Source organism: Scyliorhinus canicula, chromosome 8, assembly GCF_902713615.1.
Source record: "Scyliorhinus canicula chromosome 8, sScyCan1.1, whole genome shotgun sequence".
Taxonomy (NCBI): domain Eukaryota; kingdom Metazoa; phylum Chordata; class Chondrichthyes; order Carcharhiniformes; family Scyliorhinidae; genus Scyliorhinus; species Scyliorhinus canicula.
Window position 1 is genome coordinate 103,603,554 of NC_052153.1, and position 21,906 is coordinate 103,625,459.

Genomic DNA, 21,906 nt, shown 5'->3' on the forward strand with positions numbered 1-21,906 from the left:
TAGGTTTACAACCTATTTCCGTGAGCGTCATTTATTCCCGCCCATTTTAGGTTGAGTTCCAACATCCCGTGGGACATGGGCGAATCCCGCGAGGCGTGGAGGCTGTCGAGAGGTCCACTGGAGGGCTCAACAGAGATTCTCTGGCCACATTGTGCTCTCGCTTGAGCACAATGAGGCAAGGGAATTGTGCCCCAAAGGTTTTTAAAACTTACAGCACTAATAGAAACAGTTGATTAGCCTGCCAAGGCGTTTTTCTCTCAGACAACCACAAGATTAAGTGATTTTCAACACCTTTTTCAGAGATTTTTTGAAGCATTCCTGGGTAACCGAAGAGATGAGTGGATGAGAAGTACTTCAAACAAGTGTGACTTCCAGTTTCCATGTGATTATGGGTGTTAATCACCGGCCACGTTGCACCTGAAAGTCAGCGGCTGGGGTGCAAAGTAGTCGGTAGATGCCGGGAGACGCTGCTCCCGGAATCTACCTTACTTGCTACACCTCGCTAGATGTTGCGATGTGAATCACATCCATTTTGGGCGAGATTATTTTTTGGCAAATCTGCATATTAAAGCAAGACAGCTAGTCTCACTCTAATATGCAGTTCCCCGAGGTATCCAAGGCGTTGGTATCTATCTCCTTCGCCTCGGAGACCACAGGTGAGTACTATTCAGTAATGGTCCCCACAAATGGGGACCAGGCATAACAGCCCTTGTAAGGGTCTCCCAAGGGATTGTAGGCTCCCAGATGTTTGCCCTCTGGACAGGGTGGTACCCTGGCACTGCCAGCCTGGCAACCTGGTAGTGCCATCTGAGTGCCAGCCTGGCACTATCAAGGTGTCCCGGTTGCACTTCCAGCTGGCTGGGGCACTGCCAGATTGCCAGGCTGGTGGTGCTAAGCTGCCATTTTCTTTATTGATGGGAATCAGGCCCGGGGGTGCCTTGCGCACATGAGGTGGGGCGTAGGGGGCCCAAGGACGCCCTTATGGGGGATTTGGGGCTTTGGTGTGGTCGGGGTCACATCAGGGCATTGAGAGATTGGGACACAATTTTTAAATGCCATCCCAATCTTTCCCTGCACTGAGGAGTTCTGGCAAGTAGGGCTCCTCAGTGCAGGAAACGAGACTAAGCTTTATGTTCCCCGCATCTAACCGGTGTCGGGTTAGATAGCGCTGTGTTTCTCAGTGCTTACACACGACTAAACACACTCGCTATGGGACCCTGTTCCCATTTGGTTAGATCGGATCCAAAATCATAGCAACACAAATGACCATTATACAAAATCCACTGCTCCAGGTTATCCCAGCCTCCCACCTCAACGGTAACAAATGGTGTACAGTGATCCTCAAGAGTACTTTATTTTACATGGTTTATTTTTTGAATATATTCGGTGAATAAATGAGGCCCCAACTCCTTTGATTATGAAGAATAATAGGCTGCCCATTCAAAACTGCATCAAGTTATTTGTACAGATGTAGCAAAAAAAAAAATCACAATAGTTGGAAGGTGACAAGAAAGTCAAGGTCTCATTAATCGGGCTGAGCAAATAACTTTAGAACATCGCACTCTGTCCCTTCAAGTAAAGGCTATTTTTTAAGCTATCATTGGATTTATGTTTCCTAACAGTGTTAATGATTTGGTACAGACCTTGCATGCCAAGTACCAGTTAAAAATTAAAATTCCTTCTAAAAATACAACCCATTTAAAAAAGATGGTTTTAGCCCAGGCTACTGACATGCACTGAGAATAGTAACATTTACGTGGTTAGAAGTTACTGGATTATAAAAAGAAATATGAAGCTAATGGAAGAAAGCTGAAAGATGGTAAAGCATGAATACAGCCGGATATCAATGTGGCTGAGTCCAAAGTTGACTCTGTTTATTTGGGAAGTCGTTTATTCAGTTTTTTTGCCAGGATGTAACTTAGATGCATTATGGCTAGGGTGTACACCAGACCATTAATTTGTCCTGCTGCAAATGAATGTGTCATAGCACAACCCTTATTGATGAAGGAGTCAAGATAATAGTTAGCAGATCAAAATAGAAATACTAGAGGTTAATAAGAAGTGCCATTTGAAAAAACTTTACCAGGGTTTTAACTTGCTGAATACCCGAAGATAAATATCCAGGATAAATATCCAGAAGAGTTTTCTCTCAGAAATTATTTTAACAGTCTCTTCTTTGGATTTTTTGGAAATCATGCACCACAAAATTGATTTTAAAACATCAGAACATTCACCGACCATGTCCTCTTATTGATAGCTATCCAGCGGAATTCTCCATTGGCGGCACCTCTGGCCGCCGGCAGCGCACTCACACCCGCTGGTTTCCCGATGGTGTGAGGTGGACACAATGGGAAACCCCATTGGCCGGCTTCGGGAATGGAAAGTCCTGCAGTCGGTGGGGGTGCGCCGCGCCGGAATACGCAACTGGCGGACCTGAGAATCCCGCTCAGCATTTGCACTTCACCCCAAGCTCAGGTGAAGGCTACAGTATTGCATTGTGCAGCATCAGACAGATTGGAATAACTAGAACAATCTTTTTTCAGCCAGGTGCCAGAGGCTGATTTTTTGTCCTTACTGCTGCCCCAAGGACAACAGCAAATTCAACACAAAAGGAAATCTAATTTATCATTTTCCCAGTCTATGTGGCAGAACCACAGTAATCAGATGAGCAAGAGAGCCTCTACATGGAATTAAAATACATTATTTGAAACTCTAAAAGTAAATAATTCCCTAAATATGTGCTTGAAATTGGAACTCTTACTTATGCAAATAATTTCTGAAACTTAACGTATGTTTTTACTGAATTAAGGTTTCAACCTTGACTTAGCGGTAGCATTCTCACGATATTGAGAAGATTGTGGGCTCAAGCCTCAATTTGGAGTACATAAGCCAGGTTGGCTCTTCAGGACAATACTGAATGCTGCACAGGTGCAGTCTTTCATGGTGAGACATGTAATTGGGATTCCACTTGTTACAACCTTTGTGGAGGTTACTGCATTAGGATTATCAGATTTCCGTGACCTCCGTTAAATACGAGCTTCCCTGGCAACGAAGGGACAGGGCTTCCCCTCAACAGGGGATTAGATCACTAGTATATAAACCCCGGCCAGGTTCAGGTTGAGGAGTGAAACCCTTCAGGGAGTGGAAATCTTGTATATCGTAAATAAACCTAACCTTTGTTTTCTACCTGCTTAGTCAATGCAAGCTACTTTAGCGGATTCTACACTGGCGGTGAGAATAATGACGAGCTGCTGTTGTCACCAAGCGTGGAGCCACTTCGTCTAGGCTGAAAGAGGCTTTCCATCTATTCGCCGAAATGCCCCATATCGGTAAGCTCGAACCATTTTAAGCAGGGGCCGATGGCTGGGGACAGTATGTCATGGAGGACAAAGAGGCCTATCACAGGCTACATTGTATGTCTTTGTATCAGGTCACCCCCATTCAGCTTTCGTTACAGGTGAATGGGCATTTTATCCACACGGAATTGGATACGGGTGCGGTGGTATCAGAGGTCAGCCGCCATACCTTTGACTGTATTTGCTCTGGTCTCTAGATGCTGACCCTTCGGGACGCCAACGCTTGCCTCGCAACCTACACTGATGAATCGGTGCAATCGCGGGTACCTCCATGGTTCCGTTGGAATATGGGGAGCAGATGCCACACCTGCCATTGGTGGTCGTAAATAGCAGCAGCCCGAGTTTGTTGGGACGTGACTAACTGCGCCATCTCAGATTGGACTGACAAAGAGGTTACCGAATGTACCCACATGGCCCTGAGGGAGTCCTGGCCTGGTTCCGGACCATGTTTCAGGCGGGGTTGGGCACCATCAGAGGAGCTGTTGCCAGCATCAGGTTGACCCAATTGTCCAACCGAGATATTTCTGCAACCGGTCTGTCCCAATGCATTACAGTTGAAAGTGGAAGCGTCGGTTGTACCGGGGGACGAGGCAGTGGTGTCCTCTGTCCCCTCTGCTCTTTGCGTTGGCAATTGAGGCCCTGGCCATGGCGTTGAGGGAGTCGAGGAATTGGAGGGGTCTGGTGTGGGGTGGGGAGGAGCACCGAGTGTCATTATATGCAGATGACTTGTTGCTTTATGTGGCGGACCCAGTGGGGGGAATGCTGGAGGTGATGAAAATGAAATGAAAATCGCTTATTGTCACGAGTAGGCTTCAAATGAAGTTACTGTGAAAAGCCCCTAGTCGCCACATTCCCGCTCCTGTTTGGGGAGGCTGTTACGGGAATCGAACCGTGCTGCTGGCCTGCTTGGTCTGCTTTCAAAGTCAGCGATTTAGCCCTGTGCTAAACAGCCCCTGTGATGCAGATCCTTAGGGGCTTTTCTGGGTACAAGCTCAACCTGGGTAAGAGTGAGCTGTTCGACGTGCACCTGGGGGATCAAGAGGGGGGATTGATAGGCTCCCACTGAAAAGGGCGGGGAGGAGCTTTCGGTACCTGGGAGTCCAGGTGGCTAGGTGCTGGGGGGGGCCCTTCACAAGCTTAACCTCACTAGGCTGGTGGAGCAAATGGAGGAGGAGTTTAAAAGATGGGACATGTTGCCGCTGTCGCTGGCGGGTAGGGTGCAGTCCGTCAAGATGACGGTGCTCCCAAGGTTTTTGTTTCTGTTCCAGTGCCTCCCCATCCTTATCCTGAAGGCCTTTTTTTAGGAGGGTCAACAGGAGTATTACGGGATTTGTATGGGCGCATGGGACTACGAGGGTGAGAAGGGTGTTTTTGGAGCGGGGCAGGGATGGGGGGGGGGGGGGGGGGGCTGGCGCTGCCCAACCTCTGTGGGTATTACTGGGCTGCCAACGCAGCGATAGTGCATAAGTAGGTAATGGACGGGGAAGGGGCAGCACGGAAGAGGATGGAGATGGCGTCCTGTGTGGACACGAGCCTGGAGGCGCTGGTAACGGCGCCGTTGCCGCTCCCTCCAACGAGGTATACCACGAGCCCGGTGGTGGCGGCTACCCTCAAGATTTGGGGGCAATGGAGACGGCATAGTGGGGAGGTGGGGGGCTCGATGGAGTCCCCGATACGGGAGAACCACCGGTTTGTACCAGGGAGCATCGATGGCGGGTTTATTGGCTGGCACAGGGTAGGTATTAGGAGGTTGAGGGACCTGTTTGTGGATGGGAGGTTTGCGAGCCTGGGTGAGTTAGAAGGGAAGTTTGGGCTCCCCCTGGGGAACATGTTTAGGTAAATGCAGGTTAGGGCGTTTGCCAGGCGGCAGGTGGAGGGGTTCCCTCTGCTGCCCCACGTGGGGTGCGGGACAGGGTGCTCTCAGGGGTGTGGGTGGAGGGGGGAGGATTTCGGACGTGTACCACGTCATGCAGGAGGTGGATGAGGCCTCGGTGGAGGAGCTGAAGGGTAAATGGGAGGAGGAGCTGGGTGAGGAGATTGAGGAGGGGACGTGGGCGGATGCCCTGGAGAGAGTGAATTCTTCCTCTTCCTCTGCGAGGCTTAGCCTCATACAGTTCAAGGTGCTGCACAGGGCCACATGACCGGGACGAGGATGAGTAGGTTTTTCAGGGACGAAGACAGGTGTGCTAGGTGCTCGGGGAGCCCAGCGAACCACGCCCATATGTTTTGGGCATGCCCAGTGCTGGGGGAGTTCTGGAAGGGGGTAGCAAGGACGGTGTCGAGGGTGGTAGGATCCAGGGTCAAGCCAGGCTGGGGACTCGCAATTTTTGGGGTTGCAGTGGAGCCGGGAGTGCAGGAGGCGAAAGAGTCCGGTGTTCTGGCCTTTGCGTCCCTAGTAGCCCGGTGGAGGATCTTGCTTCAATGGAAGGATGCGAGGCCCCCAAGTGTGGAGGCCTGGATCAATGATATGGCGGGGTTCATCAAATTGGAGGGGGTGAAATTTGCCCTGAGGGGATCAGTACAGGGGTTCTTTAGGCGGTGGCAGCCTTTCCCGGACTTCCTGGCAGAACGGTAGGAAAATAGGCCGGTAGCAGCAGCAACCCGGGGGGGGGGGGGGGGGGGGGTTTGTTTCGGGGGAAGGGAGAAATGTGTATATGTGTTTATTAAATATGCCGGGTGTTTATCTATTTCTTCTTTTTGTAGTTACTGGGGGGGGGGGGGGGGGTTGGTTTTGGGGGTTAGTGTGTTTTTCTTTTTGTTGTTGTTAATACTGGTTTCCTGTTGTTATTTTCTGTTTTTGATATGTTTTGGAAAATCTCAATAAAAATTATTTTAAAAAAAAAGAAAGTGGACACGGAGTTGGACTGTCTCGTAGGCTGAAGGAAATACGTTCTGTCCAATTCTCCAACTGGGCGGCACCAGTTGTGCTGGTGATGAAGTCCGATGGCTCCCTCCGCCTTTGTGGGAATTACAAGAGAATGGTCAACCACGTCTCTTATCCGTATCGCTACCCCTCCATCATATTGAGGACCTGTATGCCAAGTTCAGTGGTGGCCTCACGATTTCCAAATTAGACATAAGCCATGCGTACCTCCAACTGCCTTTGGCCCTAGACCCCAGGCAATTCATAACTACCAACGCACACATATGTGAGTATGCCCGGCTGCCTTTCGGAGTTTCTTTCGCTTGTGCTATCTTCCAGCAGGTGATGGAAAACATCCTGCACGGACTCCCGAGAGTGGCGTTATACCTTGACGATGTTCTGATCACGGGATCGCCTAACTGGGAGCATTTGGACAACCAGGCCGAGGTTCTTGCCATTTTGAAGAGATGGGAGTGTGCCTCGGTAGGGAAAAAAACGATTTCAATGCAACCCAGGTCACCCATCTGGGCTATCATGTGCATCGCCATGGGTTGCATCCCATGGAGGAAAAACTACAGGCCATCCACCAGGCCTCGTATCAATTTGACCAACTGAATTACACTTGTTTTTGAGCCTAGTAAATTACTATGGCAAGTTTATTCCAAACCTTGCTACAAACTACTGTCTGCTACAGAAAGGTCAACGTTGGGAACGATCCCCGACCCACGAGACAGCTTTCGTATTGGTGAAGAAGCTGATTCACTTTGACCCAACTAAGCCACTGTTGTTGACATGTGATGCCTCGCACCTACGGGTTCAGGGCCGACCTTGCCCAATGGATAGACGGACGCTCCATAGCCTTCGCATCTTGGACATTGATGAATGGAGAAAGAAATTACCCGCAAGTCGAGAAGGAAGGCTTGGCCGTGGTGTTTGGGGTAAAGAATTCCATCAGTTTTTCTACGGGCATCCTTTTACTGTCGACACCGATCACAAGCCCCTGTTGGGATTGTTTAAGGAAGACAGAGCGATTCAGCCCATCACGTCTGCCAGGGTCCAGCGGTGGGAACTACTGTTAGGAGCTACGAGTACATATTGGAACACTGCTCCCACACACTGATGCGTTGAGACACCTCCCTCTCCACACTAGGCCGCCTAGATTGGCGTCGGCAGATTAAGTGATAGCCACACTCCATTTTATGGATTTCTTACTGGTCATGGCTTCCCCCATCCGAGGCTCATCATAGACTGATCCACAGTTGTCCTGAGTGTGGAACATACTCCAGTATGGGACCCAACACCGCGCCTTGTCAGGAGACTTAAAGGTGTGCACGAACAAGATGCAAGATACCCAAGTTAAGCATTGAAGACGGCGTCATCCTGTGGGGAACACTTGTAGTGGTTCCCAAGCATAAGCACACACCTCCACAATGGACATCCAGGGGTGTCAAAGATGCAGATGCTTACACATAGCTACGTATGTTAGCCGGGCACTGAAGCAGATATTGAGGTGGCCCAGCGTTGTACTCAGTGTCAGGAGCACCAGAAGCTGCTGCCAGTGGCGCCGCTTCACCCATGGGAATGGCTGGGCCGTCGATGATCCCACCTCTACATAGGTTTTGCTGGACCATTCCAGGGAGCAATGTTCTTCATCAACATAGACACCCGCTCAAAGTGGATGGAGGTCCATAAAATGCATGGTACGACAGCTTGAGCCACTATCGATAGGCTGCGGCAATCTTTTAGCACACACGGGATACCGGAGGTGCTGGCCTCGATCAATGGGACAGCCTTCATGAGTGCAGCGTTTGGGGCGTTCATGACAACAAACAGCATACGATAAGTCCATACCGTCCCGTACCATCCAGCGTCGAATGGGTTAGTGGAGCACGCAGTCCAGACGTTCAAACGCGGAATGCAAAAGCAGCCATGGGGTCCTGGGAGACTCATCTGCCGTGATTCTTTTTTTGCTACTGGACAATGCCGCATGCCACGGGGGGGGGGGGGGGGGGGGAACTGCTCATGCACTGTTGCCTTGTACGTGTTTAAGAGTTTGGTTTTCCTGGACATTGGCAGGAAAATGTGTCGGAGCTAGGACTCAGGCCAGCATACACCTTCGCTGTAGAAGACTTGGTGTACGTCTGCAACTTTGGGATCCCAGGTGTCATGTCAGCCCAGATAGGACCGGCCTCTTTATCAGGTGAATGAGCAGGGATGCAAATCGAATTAGCACGTGAATCACCTCCGTGAATCACATTCCTGAAATGCCAAATATAGTTCTGGAGGCTCCGGACCGAAACTGCCCCCAGCCCCGGCCACACCTGCTGTGGAGAAACCAGTTTCAGACATCGAGGACGGCGAGATGCCGAAAGAGATCCTGCTGAACTCCGATTCCGAGACTGACATGGACGTATTGCCATCATGTATTGTGTCTGCACCCACGGTTGCCTCAGATCCAGTGACCTCACCAAGGAGCTCTGTATGGAAACGCCGGTCCCAGGTTCGGTACACACCTCTGGATGCCACACGGTTATCCCTCATGGCTGTTTCCGGGATAAGATAACTAGGGGTCCTTGGACCCGTCCTTGAATGTATCCCCGGGCTTGGGTGGGGGGGGGAGGGGGGGGTGGTTGTGGTAGAGGGATGTTATAGCCCTCATGGAAGTCACTGCAACAGGACTATCAGATTCCTGGTGACCTTCACGGAATATGAGCTTCCCTAGTAACGAGGGGGTGGAATTTCTACTTAACAGGGGATTAGATCACCAATATAAAAACCCCAACGACTTTGGTGCAGGTCGAGGAGGGAGACATCTCCGGGGGGGGGGGGGGGGGGGGGGGGGGGAGGTCTTCTATATCGTAAGGAAACCTAAGCTTCTTTTTCTACCTGCTTGGTCAATGTGTGCTACTTTAATGGATTCTACACCCTTCAAGTAGATATAAAATATTCCACTGCACTATTTGGAGAAGAGGAGAGTTTTCTCCTGGTGTTCCAGCCAATATTTGTCCCTCAATCAAGAAGAGTAAACTAAAATAATTCATTGCTGGTCATGAAGCTTGCTATGAGCAAATTGGCTACCACATTTCACTACACTTCACAAGTATTTAATTATTTATGAACGACTTTGGGATATTCTAAGGTAATGAAAAGTGCTACATAAATGGAAGTTCTTTTTTCAAACAGTTTTGGCAATAACAGCTCCACATAATTGTACATATATGTACCATGATCCGATCCCTAATGAGAGGACAAATTAACAAACTGCAAAAAACTTGGAATGGTGATGGATAAAAGGGCCATACCAAAAGACTGAAAATAAAAAGACATGGATATCCCAATCACTTAATTAGCAAGGGCTACATCTCAGGTGGAAATTTCTCCTAATTTTGAAGAGTATGACAGCAAGCGGGAAAAACAGCATGAACACCGCCATTCCCAATGACGGTGTCCTCCGCTGTATTTTTTGGGAATTGGGCCAGGCGTTTTCAGTCGTTCATGCCAGTGAAATCTTCGTGTCCCATTGACGGCAAACCCCCCCCCCCCCCTCTGTGGGTTTCTCGACAGCGAGGGGTGCATTCAATGGGAAACCCTGTTGACGATGGCGGAACCAGAAGATCCCACCACCAGCCAATGGGGGGCCGCCTCCTACCACTGCGAAACATGTGGCAGGCTGTACAGTAAATCCTGCCCTTAGTATAAACAAATCAAAGGGGTGGGTCCCACGACATCACACGGGCTCACTCCAGAAATGTAGATTCTAAAAGGGCACCTCGACAAAAAAAAAATAGAACCCTGACCTCCAAACACCCCCCTGGCACTGTCCTGGTTGAGACAATTCACACCTCTTTAACCTGTGACTATCCCTCTCTCCAGTTGCTCCGTCTGGACCTGTAAAGTCTTAATTACCTGCAAAGACTCACACTCAAAGTATCGTCTTGCATCTTTGACTTTGTCTATATATATGTTTCTGGAACCCACCTCTTCATTCACATGAGGAAGGAGCTGTGCTCCGAAAGCTAGTGATTCGAAACAAATCTTTGTGTTGGGCTTTAACCTGGTGTTGTAAGACTTCTTACTGTGCTCTTGCTTACTTGGCAGCAGACTTATGCCTATCGGTAATTCCTTTCCCTTCATTCTTACCCATCTCTAAGTAACCTGTCTTTTCAGCCTTTGCAACTGCTGCACAGTTGCAACCCCTTATTGGCTCTCCAAAAATTTTCAGAATGTTTGTAACTTTATTGTGACATTCTTTTTCAAAAGCTTGTGTATTAATAAATTTCATTTGCAAACAGGCCGAATTTTACGTCTCCCTCCCGTTCTGAGAGTGTTTATAGCCAAGGGTCTAGAAACACAAAGATAGTTTCACACTCACCCCCGAGCTGTTTCCCATAATATGGGGAGTGGACGGACACTGAAATTGGCAGCCTACCCACCATATGTAAATAAATAATTATTCTATATTATAAATATGTTATAAATAATTACACTGCCCATGCCATAGCACAGTTGGTGTGGGCAAGCAGATGGGAGCGGGTAGCCTGTTCTTGAAAGACAGAAAGAGGAGGGATTCAATCTTCAGGGGCATGTTCTTTGCGTATCCAGGCACTGTCCACATGCAATTACTGCAAGATGGAGGTATTCTTTGTCAGTTGGTTTTCACCTTTTAGTTGTGGTGGGGGTGGGGTGTTAAGGTCATCAGTACACCCTCCAGTAAAATCCAGCACAATGTCAAATTCCACCCCTTTGCTCTCTACATCAGTCCAAATTCATGCCTGAAATTATGCTGAGGTTATCTAGGAAACAGCACACTTCCATTTGAGTTTATCAAAATCCTGTCAATAGCCATGCAGAGCTTTATTATATCAAGAGAATAAAATAAAACAGCAATCCAGTATATAATCATATTTTTGGTACCTAGGCGATTGAGGTTCTGATTGTTCTGTCATCTGGTCTTGTAGGAAATGCTGAAGTTGGTTTTGCAAGCTAACCTGTTCTGCTGTTTGCCTGTACAGAGAGACAGAAATATAAACACACAGTATTTGTCTTTGTGTTATACTTCATTATTTGAATGAAGGATTATATTTACAGCAGAATAAAGTACAAATAATGAATGAATTCCTGCATGGTAAACAATGCAGGTATGCATGAAAAGTTTATATTTCTGATTGGATATCTGCCCCACTACCTGCAGTATTTTGTTAAACATTTATGTGAAAATTCAGTCCACATCTGTTAAGGGCTGCAAACATGTCCTCATTTGGTGAAGAGATACTTCAGGACTTCTGTTTATGTATGGCCTAAGTTGCCCACCACATATGATGAGCCTGAAATGAAGAGCAGGACACTCGGGTGGAACAAATATTACTAATTTACCAAGCATTTTAATTAAGTGCAGCAACCATAAGTGTAGTGATTACCTCCGACAGAAACGACACAAATCTTTTCTATAGATTAATGAGAACTCCTGAAGGACATGTTAGCTTTAAAATAACTTGACAATGGGCTAAATTCTCCGTTTGGGAGATTATTATTCCGCCAGAGTTGAATTGCACCTGATCTGCTTTCCTGCTGGGAGCACAAATCAGAAAGTGATTCCCAATCCTTCACCATGCAAATTTATCCATGGTGAGAAGTGCGAAGGATTTGAGCAGGCAGCCCCAATAACAAAATCTCGTGGCTGGCCATCCCCACCCCCCAACATCGTAATGCAACCCCCATCTACAGATCTCCTGGGCCACCCTCCCTCCCCCCCAGTACTGGAGTGATCTGACTTCCCCCGCACCCACCTCACAGAGAGCCCCTAAATATATATTTTTAAATAAATACATTTAGAGTACCAATTTTGTTTTTCCCCAATTAAGGGGCAATTTAGTATGGCCAATCCACCTACCGTGCACATCTCTCTGTGTATTGAGAGTGAGACCCACGCAGACATGGGGAGAATGTGCAAACTCCACACAGAGACCCGGGACTGGGATCGAACCTGGGTACTTGGCGCCGTGAGACAGCAGTGCAAACCACTACACCACCATGCCACCCATAGATCACCTAAATTAAGTGCTTTCCAGGCACCTCCCTTCACAGTTGAATGATTTTGAAGTGGTCAGCTTGAAACTGACAGCACTTAACTCTGCTTGAAGTGCTCCAGGATCTGTTGATTAAAGTTTGATGTTCATAAACATTGGTTCGACCACTTCAGTGTTACTCAACCATGAAGGGAGATGAATGGAACAGTGTTGACAGCTGGGGGGGTGTGAAATCTGTCAATCACATCCTAGTAAGATCAATATCAAATGAGAAAGGAATGAATGGCTTGCATATCAAAGATCTGAGAGGTTTTAAACCCAGTTAACTGGTTTTCTCTTTCGAGGAATTGACAGGTGCAGCTTCCTCTGCATGAACCAGCATGTGTATTGCCTAGGTGTGTTAAAGCAGTGATTTTTTTTTCACTGCCCCTGTCTTTATTGCTCTCTAGCTTCCAGACAGGTGTCTCTCTTCTGGGGGTTCTATTGGGGGGGGGGGGGGGGTCTCTTTATTTAACAGATCTCTGTGGGGGGTCTCTTTATTTAGGTGGTCTTGGTGGGGGGTGGGTGGCGGCGGTGACTACCTCCTACAGAAACTACACAGATCTTCTCCACAGATGAATGAGAACCCTTGGAGGACATGTCAGCTTCAAAGTAACTTGACAATGTGTGGGGGCGGGGTTCTGGTGGACAGGTCTCGTATTGTGGGGGGGGGGGGGGCACCACCTTGGTGTCCCTCGGATGGACTTTGGGGGAAACTCCCTAAAAGAGTTACCCCATTGGCACACCGTGACGTCCATCGCGCCAAGTCTACATTTGTCAATGTCAGTAGTGATTCTCGCCCATGTGATTCTCAGCTCAGAAAAAAGAATCGTGCAGTCGCAGAGAATATGATGCCCGGCTCCCTAAATGGATGCAAATGGAACTTAATAACCCATTTGCATCCCCCCTCTAGCAACAGGTGCGAAACGCGATCCTAACGACTGCGGGGGGGGGCTAGAGCATAGAAAACATATCCCGTTTTCTTCATGATTCTGGATTGTCCGCCTCATCAGTAAGGCCGCTACTGGCGGAGTAAGACAGAGAATTCAGGCCCATTTTAGTGGGAATATTCAGGACCTGTAAATGATTGATTATTGTGCTTTCAAGTGTTAATGCATTAAAATTTGGTTACAGTGCATAATAGGCTGACCAAGATGATGGGCAGAATTCAAACAAAGAATTTCTAAGGGCGCGATTCTCAGGCCTCATTACACTCTCGCTCAAAAGAAACGAGGATGGTGAATAGCAGGAGAGATCAAAGAGCGACATCCGTGCCAGGAGCCAAACAGTATGCAATGCAACCGGCCCACTCCCATAGGCAACCAATTATCACCTCTTAAGCCCCATTCCCATACAATTAACGAGAGCTACCCCATTTCCAATGGCCTCCTGTTATTCAGTGGCTGCCTCAGCAAGTGGGAATGCTGGCACCGATTAGTACTCCTTTTGAAAAACGTGAACCTGGCAGAAGAGCTTCACTGGGGAGCGAAGGAGGTAAGTAGTCATCTTTGCTCACAGGCAACGAGCCCGGGGTTGCTGGTATTGCCACCCCGGTGCTTGGTGGGGACCCTCGGCTGGAGTGGGGGACCCTCCGCAGCGGTGGGCCACCATGGGAGGCTGGGGGGGTGGGGGGGGGGGGGGGCGCGCTGGGAGGAGCTACCAGGGGGCAAACGCTCGCGGCCCTACCATGCCAATCCCTGAATCATCTACCCATTCCATGAGCAATCCTTGTCCCTGCCTGTCTGCTGCACTGATCACCCATACCCCCCAACGACTGCTGAGGCTCCTGGCTGCGTGGCTGAATGCAATTGCCAATAGAAAATTCGCAATCGTGGTTAAGTGAGCACTTCACAGATGCCAAGTGGATTCCCTGGGTGGGTGGGCCATGAAACATGTGGGAGTCATTGTCTAGCATCCCAATCACACCCTGATGCCTGGAAACTGTACTTGAACACTGCGGGCGGCAACACCACAAACTCAGCAGCCAACATCGAACGCTTGGGATAGTTTGGGGACATGTCCACGGCCGGAAGCCACCGGGGAGGGGGAGCAGGGGATGCTTGGAGAGATGGGCAAAGGGTCCGGAGGTCAGCCCACATTGCGGAAGGAAGTGACAGAGGCATTATAATGGTTATGCAAAAAGGTGTTTAATGTGTTGTACAATACCCCACTCCAAATGGTGCCGCTTCCCCCATCACCCCAAACCCTCCCCTACCTACACCTCCCTCCCCCGGTGCCCTCAGTGACCCTCAACATGCTTGGCCCTCCTACCTCTACCATTGCGTCTGATGCATATCTGAGGTGGAGACAGCCTGCTGTTTATCTCATCCTGTGGCCTTCAATGCCCCTGGCGCGTGTCCTGTGGGGGTCCTGGGGCCAGAGGGCCCCAGCTCACTTATCAGTGGCACATGCACAGCTATGTCGCCCTGTCCCGTGGGCTGACCTCAAGGCACAGCCTCATTAGAGGGGTGGAACTGGGGTGTTGGTGCCCACCGTCATCACGACATGGGATGGGTCTGGGTTGACACTCCGCATCCCCTCCTCCCGGCCGGTGCCCATTGGGCCCTGGGGTTTACCTTGGGACAGAGGGGCAGCTGGCTCGAGCCTTGGATGCCCCTCCATCATCAGGCTCTGCCAAACCTGGCAGTTCCCCATTATCCGCACCATTAATGCCCTCAGTGATGCTCCTCAGTTACTGGGCCATGCTCTGCAGCGTCTTGGCAATGCCCACCTGCGACAGAGACAAGTTCTGCAGCGCGTTGGCCATGCCCATCTGAGAACGGGATATGTCCCGCAGAGACTCATCAAGGTATGGCTGATACTGGGTCACATACCCCAGTGAGTCGGACAATTTGCCGAGACCCTCAGCCATGGATGCCACTGTCTGCGTGATGCCTTGGACACCTTCACTCATGGTGCTGATGTTGTGCACCATACTCTCCATTGCAGTCGTCACCCTAGTAGTGCTGGCCTCGGTGCCACTCATTGCCGGCACCATGTCCTGTGCCCCTAGGACTCCTCCATCAGCTATGGATCTGCTGGAGCAACATTGATATCTGTCTCTGAATGTCCCGGCCACTCCCTATCGTCTCAAACAGCTCCAAGTACCTCTGTACCACAGGCTCACCATCAGACTGGGACCAGCAGCCTTCTGACCGCTGTCTCGCCTGGGGGTCCTGCCTCCACCTGATGCGCATCATCAGTGGTGTGGTGCTCATCAGATTGTGCCCTGAAGACTGTCCACTAACATGTCCCACTGAGGTGCGTTCAATTAACTTTACACTTTAATGTACAAATCTGTGTCCCAACCTCAATGGATGAGATCTAGGTCACGACGCGGGGCCTTACAAGGCCGATAGATCGTGCCCGTAGTCATTATTTTGGGCCTTGGGGACTTTCTCCGTGGTCTAGCCCACATTTCAAAATTCTTTCAACAGTGTGGAGCTGAACACGCCAGCGAGACCATCTCCTCAGAGATTGGGCTGCCATTCTGAAAGGTTGACCTGATCTCTAAGTGAGCTTGAGGGTCCAACACCCCCCCGCCCCCAACGGAAAATTTCACCACCCCTCCCCAAAGTGTGGACATCCCGCTATGTGGTCGCCGCGGGCCACCTCTTTTCAGGCCTCCTCATTCCCCTCCTTTCGAGCCTCCCCCTTTCAGGACCCCCACCCTTCACCGACCCCAACGTTTACGAGGCCCCTTCATACACACCCTTCACCCTCTCACCCTTCATACCCCCCTCACTGTCCCCCTTTCATGGGCATGGCCCCCCTCAGCTCCTCTCTTTGGTAGTGACATCCTGGCACTCAGGAACTGCCACCTGCCAGCTTGGCAGTGCCGGTACCGTGGTGCCAAGGTTGACAGTACCAAGATGCCTAGGTGCCGGGGGAATGCCATGATGCGACCCTGTCCTATCCCCTGACCACCCAGGGGTTTCCCATAGCCTGGGTGATCCCTCAGGTACCGTTACACCTGGTCCATGTTCATGTGTACCAGCACTAAATGGCGCCCTGGCGAGATCTCTGAGGCCTAATGGTTCATTTAAATATGCTGATCTGGATCCCATCCAGTGAGCGCGAGATCCAGATCGCGATGTCTTTTGAAGTTTCGTTGAATCTTGAGAGAGACCTCATGAGATTCAATGGCCTTGTCCAAACACCAAGACGGGCTGTTAAATGCGCTCAATTTATATGCCAGTTAAATTAAAATATAAAAGAAATATCCAGACTACTGTAGAATAACAAATAACTAATTTTACTGTGAAACACGAGAAATAAAGTGGCTTTATATTTACAATGTTGGATAGTTATATATTACCACAGCATTTGAAAAAATGAAAATGAAAATTTTACGTGCAATGATGCAGACGCTGATCAAAACGTAAGCAACGGACAATGCTTTTCATACATTTCAGACAGGCATAACTCATTACCGATTTAATGACATTTTCTATCAGTCAATTTGCAGTAATGAAATGGAAACAAGTAATAACAAATTTTGAACCTACAGAATTAAAGGAAACTAAGCTCATAAGCTAACGCAAACTATGTAAGCTACATAGCTCCAAGTCTACTTCAAATCTGTAGTATGGTATCAAAGAAGTTCTAAATTAAGAGTAAAAGCAAAGTACTGAGGAAGCAGGAAATCTGAAATAAAAGTAGAAAAAGACTGGGACTACCCAGTTCATGCAGTCTTCCCGCATTTTCTGTCTTTATTCTAAATTGTTAATATTATTTTCCAGTGCAGAATGTATACCCTACCACATCAATGATTATTTTGATCTGCTATCCTTTTGTTTGTCTTTCTAAACTAAATTACTTCTGAAATACTATGAATGCTTTGAAGCGGAATCAAAAACAGTAAATGCTGGACATACTCAACAGGTCTAGCAGCAGCTGTGGAGAAAGAAAGAGTTGGCATTTCAGGTCAATCGCCTGTCATCAAATCTGGATGTCAATGGGCATGAATCTCCGGCCGCATTGGGCTTTCGCTTGTGTGTAATGTGGCCGCTGAATGCCAGGAAAGCCCTCTAGCGAAGCTCCCGACAGCCTCCACGCTTCGCGAGATTCTCCGATGCCCCGCGAGGCATCGGTGTCTGAAACCCGCCCCAAATAGGCGTGACCGAATGACGCTCGCGTAAGTAGGTCGTAAACATACTTCAGATCTACCTGTGCAGGAAGCAGCGGCCTCCAGCAATTCACCGCCCTACCCAAGGAGGCTGCAGGCGAACGCCGATCAATACTGGTCCACACAAACGTGGATTAGACGGAACAGCACCCGGGGGGTGGACAGAATCGGGGGCGGCGCCGCTTTAATGATGCTCCGCCTGCTGAAAAGGGGCTTTTGCCTGAGGCCCGCCCCGTGATGCTCCATCCCCGACCGCCTGAGTTCCCGAAGGCGTGGGACACATGTGGTTTCACTCATAGTGAACTCAGCGTGTAGGCTGCAGACTCAGTCCAGGGCACGCGAGCTGGCCGAAGGGAGACTACGTTTGCGGTCCGGGTCCGTGCGGTGCGTCTGCCATAAAGCATAGCCGCCGTGCGCATGTGCAGCCACGGATCCTCCAAAGCTCCGGGCCTTATCGGCAGCTAGAGCTGGGAGCTCACCCCGATGCAGGGAATCGGGGGCCTTTTTTCACCAGTTTTCCTGACAATGAAAAACCATTTTCAGGCCGGCGTGGAGACTTGGGGCGCGATTCTCCACTCCCCACGCCGGGTGGGGGAATCGCGGGAGGGCCCCCCGACTAATTTCACGACACCCTGGCGCCCTCCGCGATTCTCCCATCCCCCCGCTCGGAAGAATCGGCGCTCGCCGTTTTTCATGGCGACCGGCGATTCTCTGACCCGGATGGGCCGAGCGGCCTGCCGTTCGCGACCGTTTCACGACGGCGGCAACCACACCTGGTCGCTGCCGTCGTGAAATCGCTGTGAGATGCCCGTTTTGGGGCTTGTAGGGGGCCTGGTGGGGAATGAGCACCACGACTGTGCTCGGGAGGGGACAGGCCCGTGATCGGTGCCCACCGATCGTCGGGCCGGCGTCTCAATCGGACGCACTATTTCCCCTCCGCCGCCCCGCAAGATCAAGCCGCCACGTCGTGCGGGGCGGCTGAGGGGAAAGATGGCCACCGCGCATGCACGGGTTCGAGCTGTCAGCTGTCGTGACGTCAGCCGCGCATGCGCGGGTTGGAGCCGGCCAACCTGCGCATGCGCGGCTGACGTCACATAGGCGCCGCTGTCACATCACTCTTGGCGCGCCGCCTGGCGGCCGAGAGTTACAGAGCACCGCTCCTAGCCCCGCCGGGAGGGGAGAATAGGGGGTGAGGAGCGGCCTCCGAGGCCGTCGTGAAACTCGGCCGAGTTCACGACGGCCCTCCCGATTTTTCCCGGGAGCGTAGAATTCCGCCCTTAGTCTCACAAACGGAGAATCCAGCCCCATCTGTTTGGGGGGGGCGGGTGACATTGCCCATGGGTGGGGATGTAAGCTCACTTAGAGATCGGGACACCCTTTTAAAATGACAGCCCAATCTCTGAGTTCAGCTCCCCAGTGCAAAAAAACATTTGAAGTGTGGCCTAAACTCCCCAGGGCCCAACAAACTGACTAAGTGTCATTGAATAGCAGTAGTGAACTCGCCGTCAAAGCCAGCGGGAAACTCACTGAAAAACCCGCCACAAATAAACTGAGAAATTGTTTGGGAGAACTGGGCCCCTTAACTCTATTCTTCTCCACAAGTTAGTTACCTGGCCTGCTGAGTATTTCCAGCATTTTCTTTTACTTCTATATGTATCCTTTTTGCAGTACTGTGACTTACTCCTTTAGTTGTTTTGTTAGCTTCACCACCTGTGATGCTAGAGACATGCAGGTTTCCACAACTACCAGGTAACGTGAACAGGTGGTGTGTCCATGCCGCTCTGCACTCTGGGAAGGCTTCTCTCCATCTTGGTTCTGTATTGTCACATTTGCTCCATATTCAACTAAAGTCTTAAGGAAGTAAACAAAAATACAAATCAAAAGCAGAACAAAGAATCTAATTCAAAACACTAATGGCGTGATTCTCTTGCCGTGTTGTGCTGAAGGGGAGTTGAAATTTCACCCAAAAGTGGCAGGACTAAATGGCGCCCGACTGCCTGGAAACACACGGCTAAACGCATTCACTCAGGGACTTTGTTCCGTTTTGGGGCTAAATGAGTGAGAAACTCTCCAGGGCACAAAAAATAACTAAAGGTGTGGCATTCCGGCCTTGTTACATTTGCACTCAAGCCTGCTGATTAGCAGGAGAGGCCAAAAATGGGAACCGCGCAGGCGCCAAACAGTTTGCGTTGCAAACGGCCTGCAAAAATCGGAATCGCGCCATAGTGTGGCGAGAACCAATTATCACCACTCAAGTCCCATTTCCATACAATTAATAATAATCTTTATTGTTACATTAACACTGCAATGAAGTTACGTGAAAAGTCGCCACAGTCACAGAGGGAGAACTCAGAATATCCAATTCACCTCACAGCATGTCTTTTGGGACTTGGAGTACCCAGAGGAAACCCATGCAAGACAGGGAGAATGTGCAGACTCCACACACAGTGCCCCAAGCCAGGAATTGAACCTGGGACCCTGGAGCAGTGAAGCAACAGTGCTACCCACTGTACTAAACGTCTCACCCACAATTAACGAGAGCCACCTGTCATCCAATGGCCTCCTAGGCAAGTGGTCACGCTGGCGCCGATTGATATCCTTTTTAAAAACGTGAACCTGTTGGAAGTGCTTCTGTGGGGAGCTGAAGAGGTGATAGCAATCGTTGCTCACAGGCAAAGAGACCAGGGGTGCTGGCCATGCCACCGCAGTGCTCATCTGGGGGTGGGGGTCCCACCACAGGTGTGGGCCGCCATGGGAGGGTGTGGGGGGGCAGTTGCTCATGGCACCACTGTGACAACCCTTGGATCCCAAGCTAATTCAAGGGGCAACCCGTTTCCCTGCTCAGCTGCCCGACCGATCACCAGAACCCCCAACGATTGCTGAGGCCTTTGGTCGCATGGCTGAAGGCTATTGCTAATAGGGAATTGGCAACCATGGTTAAGTGAGCACTTGACAGATGCCAAGTGGGTTCCTGTGGATACGCGGGCCATGTAGCATGTGGGAGTCATTATCTAGCTTTCCAAGCAAACCTTGATGCCTGGACACTGTGCTTGAACACTGCGGGAGGGAACACCACGCACGCAGCTGCCAACATCCTGGGGATGGGTCACAACTCCCGGGACACGACCACGGTTGGAGGGTGGATGGGTGCCACGGGGGGGGGGGGGGGGGGTTGCGTGGAGATACAGGCAAAGGATCCGGGAGTCAGCCCGCATTGCGGAAGAAAGTGACAGAGGCATCATAATGGGTATGCAAAAGTTATTTAATGTGCTGCACAATACCCCATTTCCGAGAGTGCCACCCAACCCCAGCTCCCAACCCCACCCCCTCCTCACGCACTATCCCTGTGCCCTCAGTGATGGTGGAACTCGGTTGTGGGCGGTGAAGGGCAGGGGACCTGCAATGGTGGGGGGGGGGGGGGGGGGAGGTCTCAGTAACCCCCATAGCTGGGTGTCCTCACTTGAGGGGGGGTGAAGTAATGCCCATGTATGCGGGGCTGGAGGATGACATTGCCTGTACGTGGTGGGTGTGGGGGGCCCTCAGGCTCACTGGGAGATCGGGCACCCTTTCAAAATGGCGGCCTGATCTCTGAGGAGCTGGTAATGCCAACAAATTCAACTCCTGCTATTGACAAAATTTCAAAGTGAGTGCTAGACCGGGGAGAAACTCCATAAGGCCCCCAATAAATGACTAAGCACGTGATCTATTGGCTGCATTCCGCCAGAATCACGATGGGATATGGTCGGTAGAGCCGGGATAAACCACTCCCGGGATTCCAGATGATCATTACGCCCCACGAGGTCGAATGAGATCCTGCAAGATACCATGATCTGGAGGTGAGGGGGGCCCAGACTCTCATAGTTAACAGAGCTCACTTAGCTATGCTGCTGCCGGACCGATTGGCCAGCCAACGGGCGAAATTCTCTGTAACGGCCGACGCCGGAGTGAAACCCGGAGTGTTTCACTGCGGCGTCGGAGGCCGCTCCTCGCCCCCTATTCTCTCCCCCCCCCCCCCCCCCCGCAAGACGTGGTGGCTTGATCTTGCGGGGCAGCGGAGGGGAAAGAGTGCGTCTCTTAGAGACGCCGGCCCAACAATCGGTGGGCACCGATCGCGGGCCAGTCCCCTCACGAGCACGCCCGGGGTGCTCGATCCTCTCTCCGCCCCCCACAGGCCCCACACCTACCTGTCGTGCGCTGTTCACGCTGGCAGTGACCAGGTACCAAGCTGAATTTGCCCACCCTGCATTTGGACCCGGGATACCCTGTCAGTGTGTGGTGGGGTGCAAGGGGGCTCAAGGAGCCCCCAACAGGTGGGTTGGGGCGTTTGGGGAATCGAGTCGAGGAGGGTCAAGGGATTGGGGTACCCGATATCTTCCTGCACTGAGGAGATCTGCTCTTCAGAGCTCCTCAGTGCAGCATATGCAACTATGTGCGGCCTTGGCAGGGTGTTCCCTGCCAGCGGACAAAAAAACAAGAGTGCCGTTAGATAGCAGG

At 50.6% G+C, this 21,906-nt stretch overlaps 1 protein-coding gene across 5 annotated transcripts in view; it reads right to left on the reverse strand.

Moving 5' to 3' along the window:
- LOC119970423 (synuclein, alpha interacting protein) overlaps nt 1-21,906 on the reverse strand; it is a 210,131-nt gene that overhangs the window by 20,425 nt on the left and 167,800 nt on the right. For all 5 annotated transcript variants that reach the window (XM_038805022.1, XM_038805017.1, XM_038805020.1 and 2 more), the window contains exons 10-11: nt 19,094-19,263; nt 11,134-11,223 (exon numbers count right to left, since the gene is read on the reverse strand). In XM_038805022.1, coding sequence (XP_038660950.1) covers nt 11,134-11,223; nt 19,094-19,263 — 260 coding nt within the window. The remainder of the gene's footprint in view (nt 1-11,133; nt 11,224-19,093; nt 19,264-21,906) is intronic.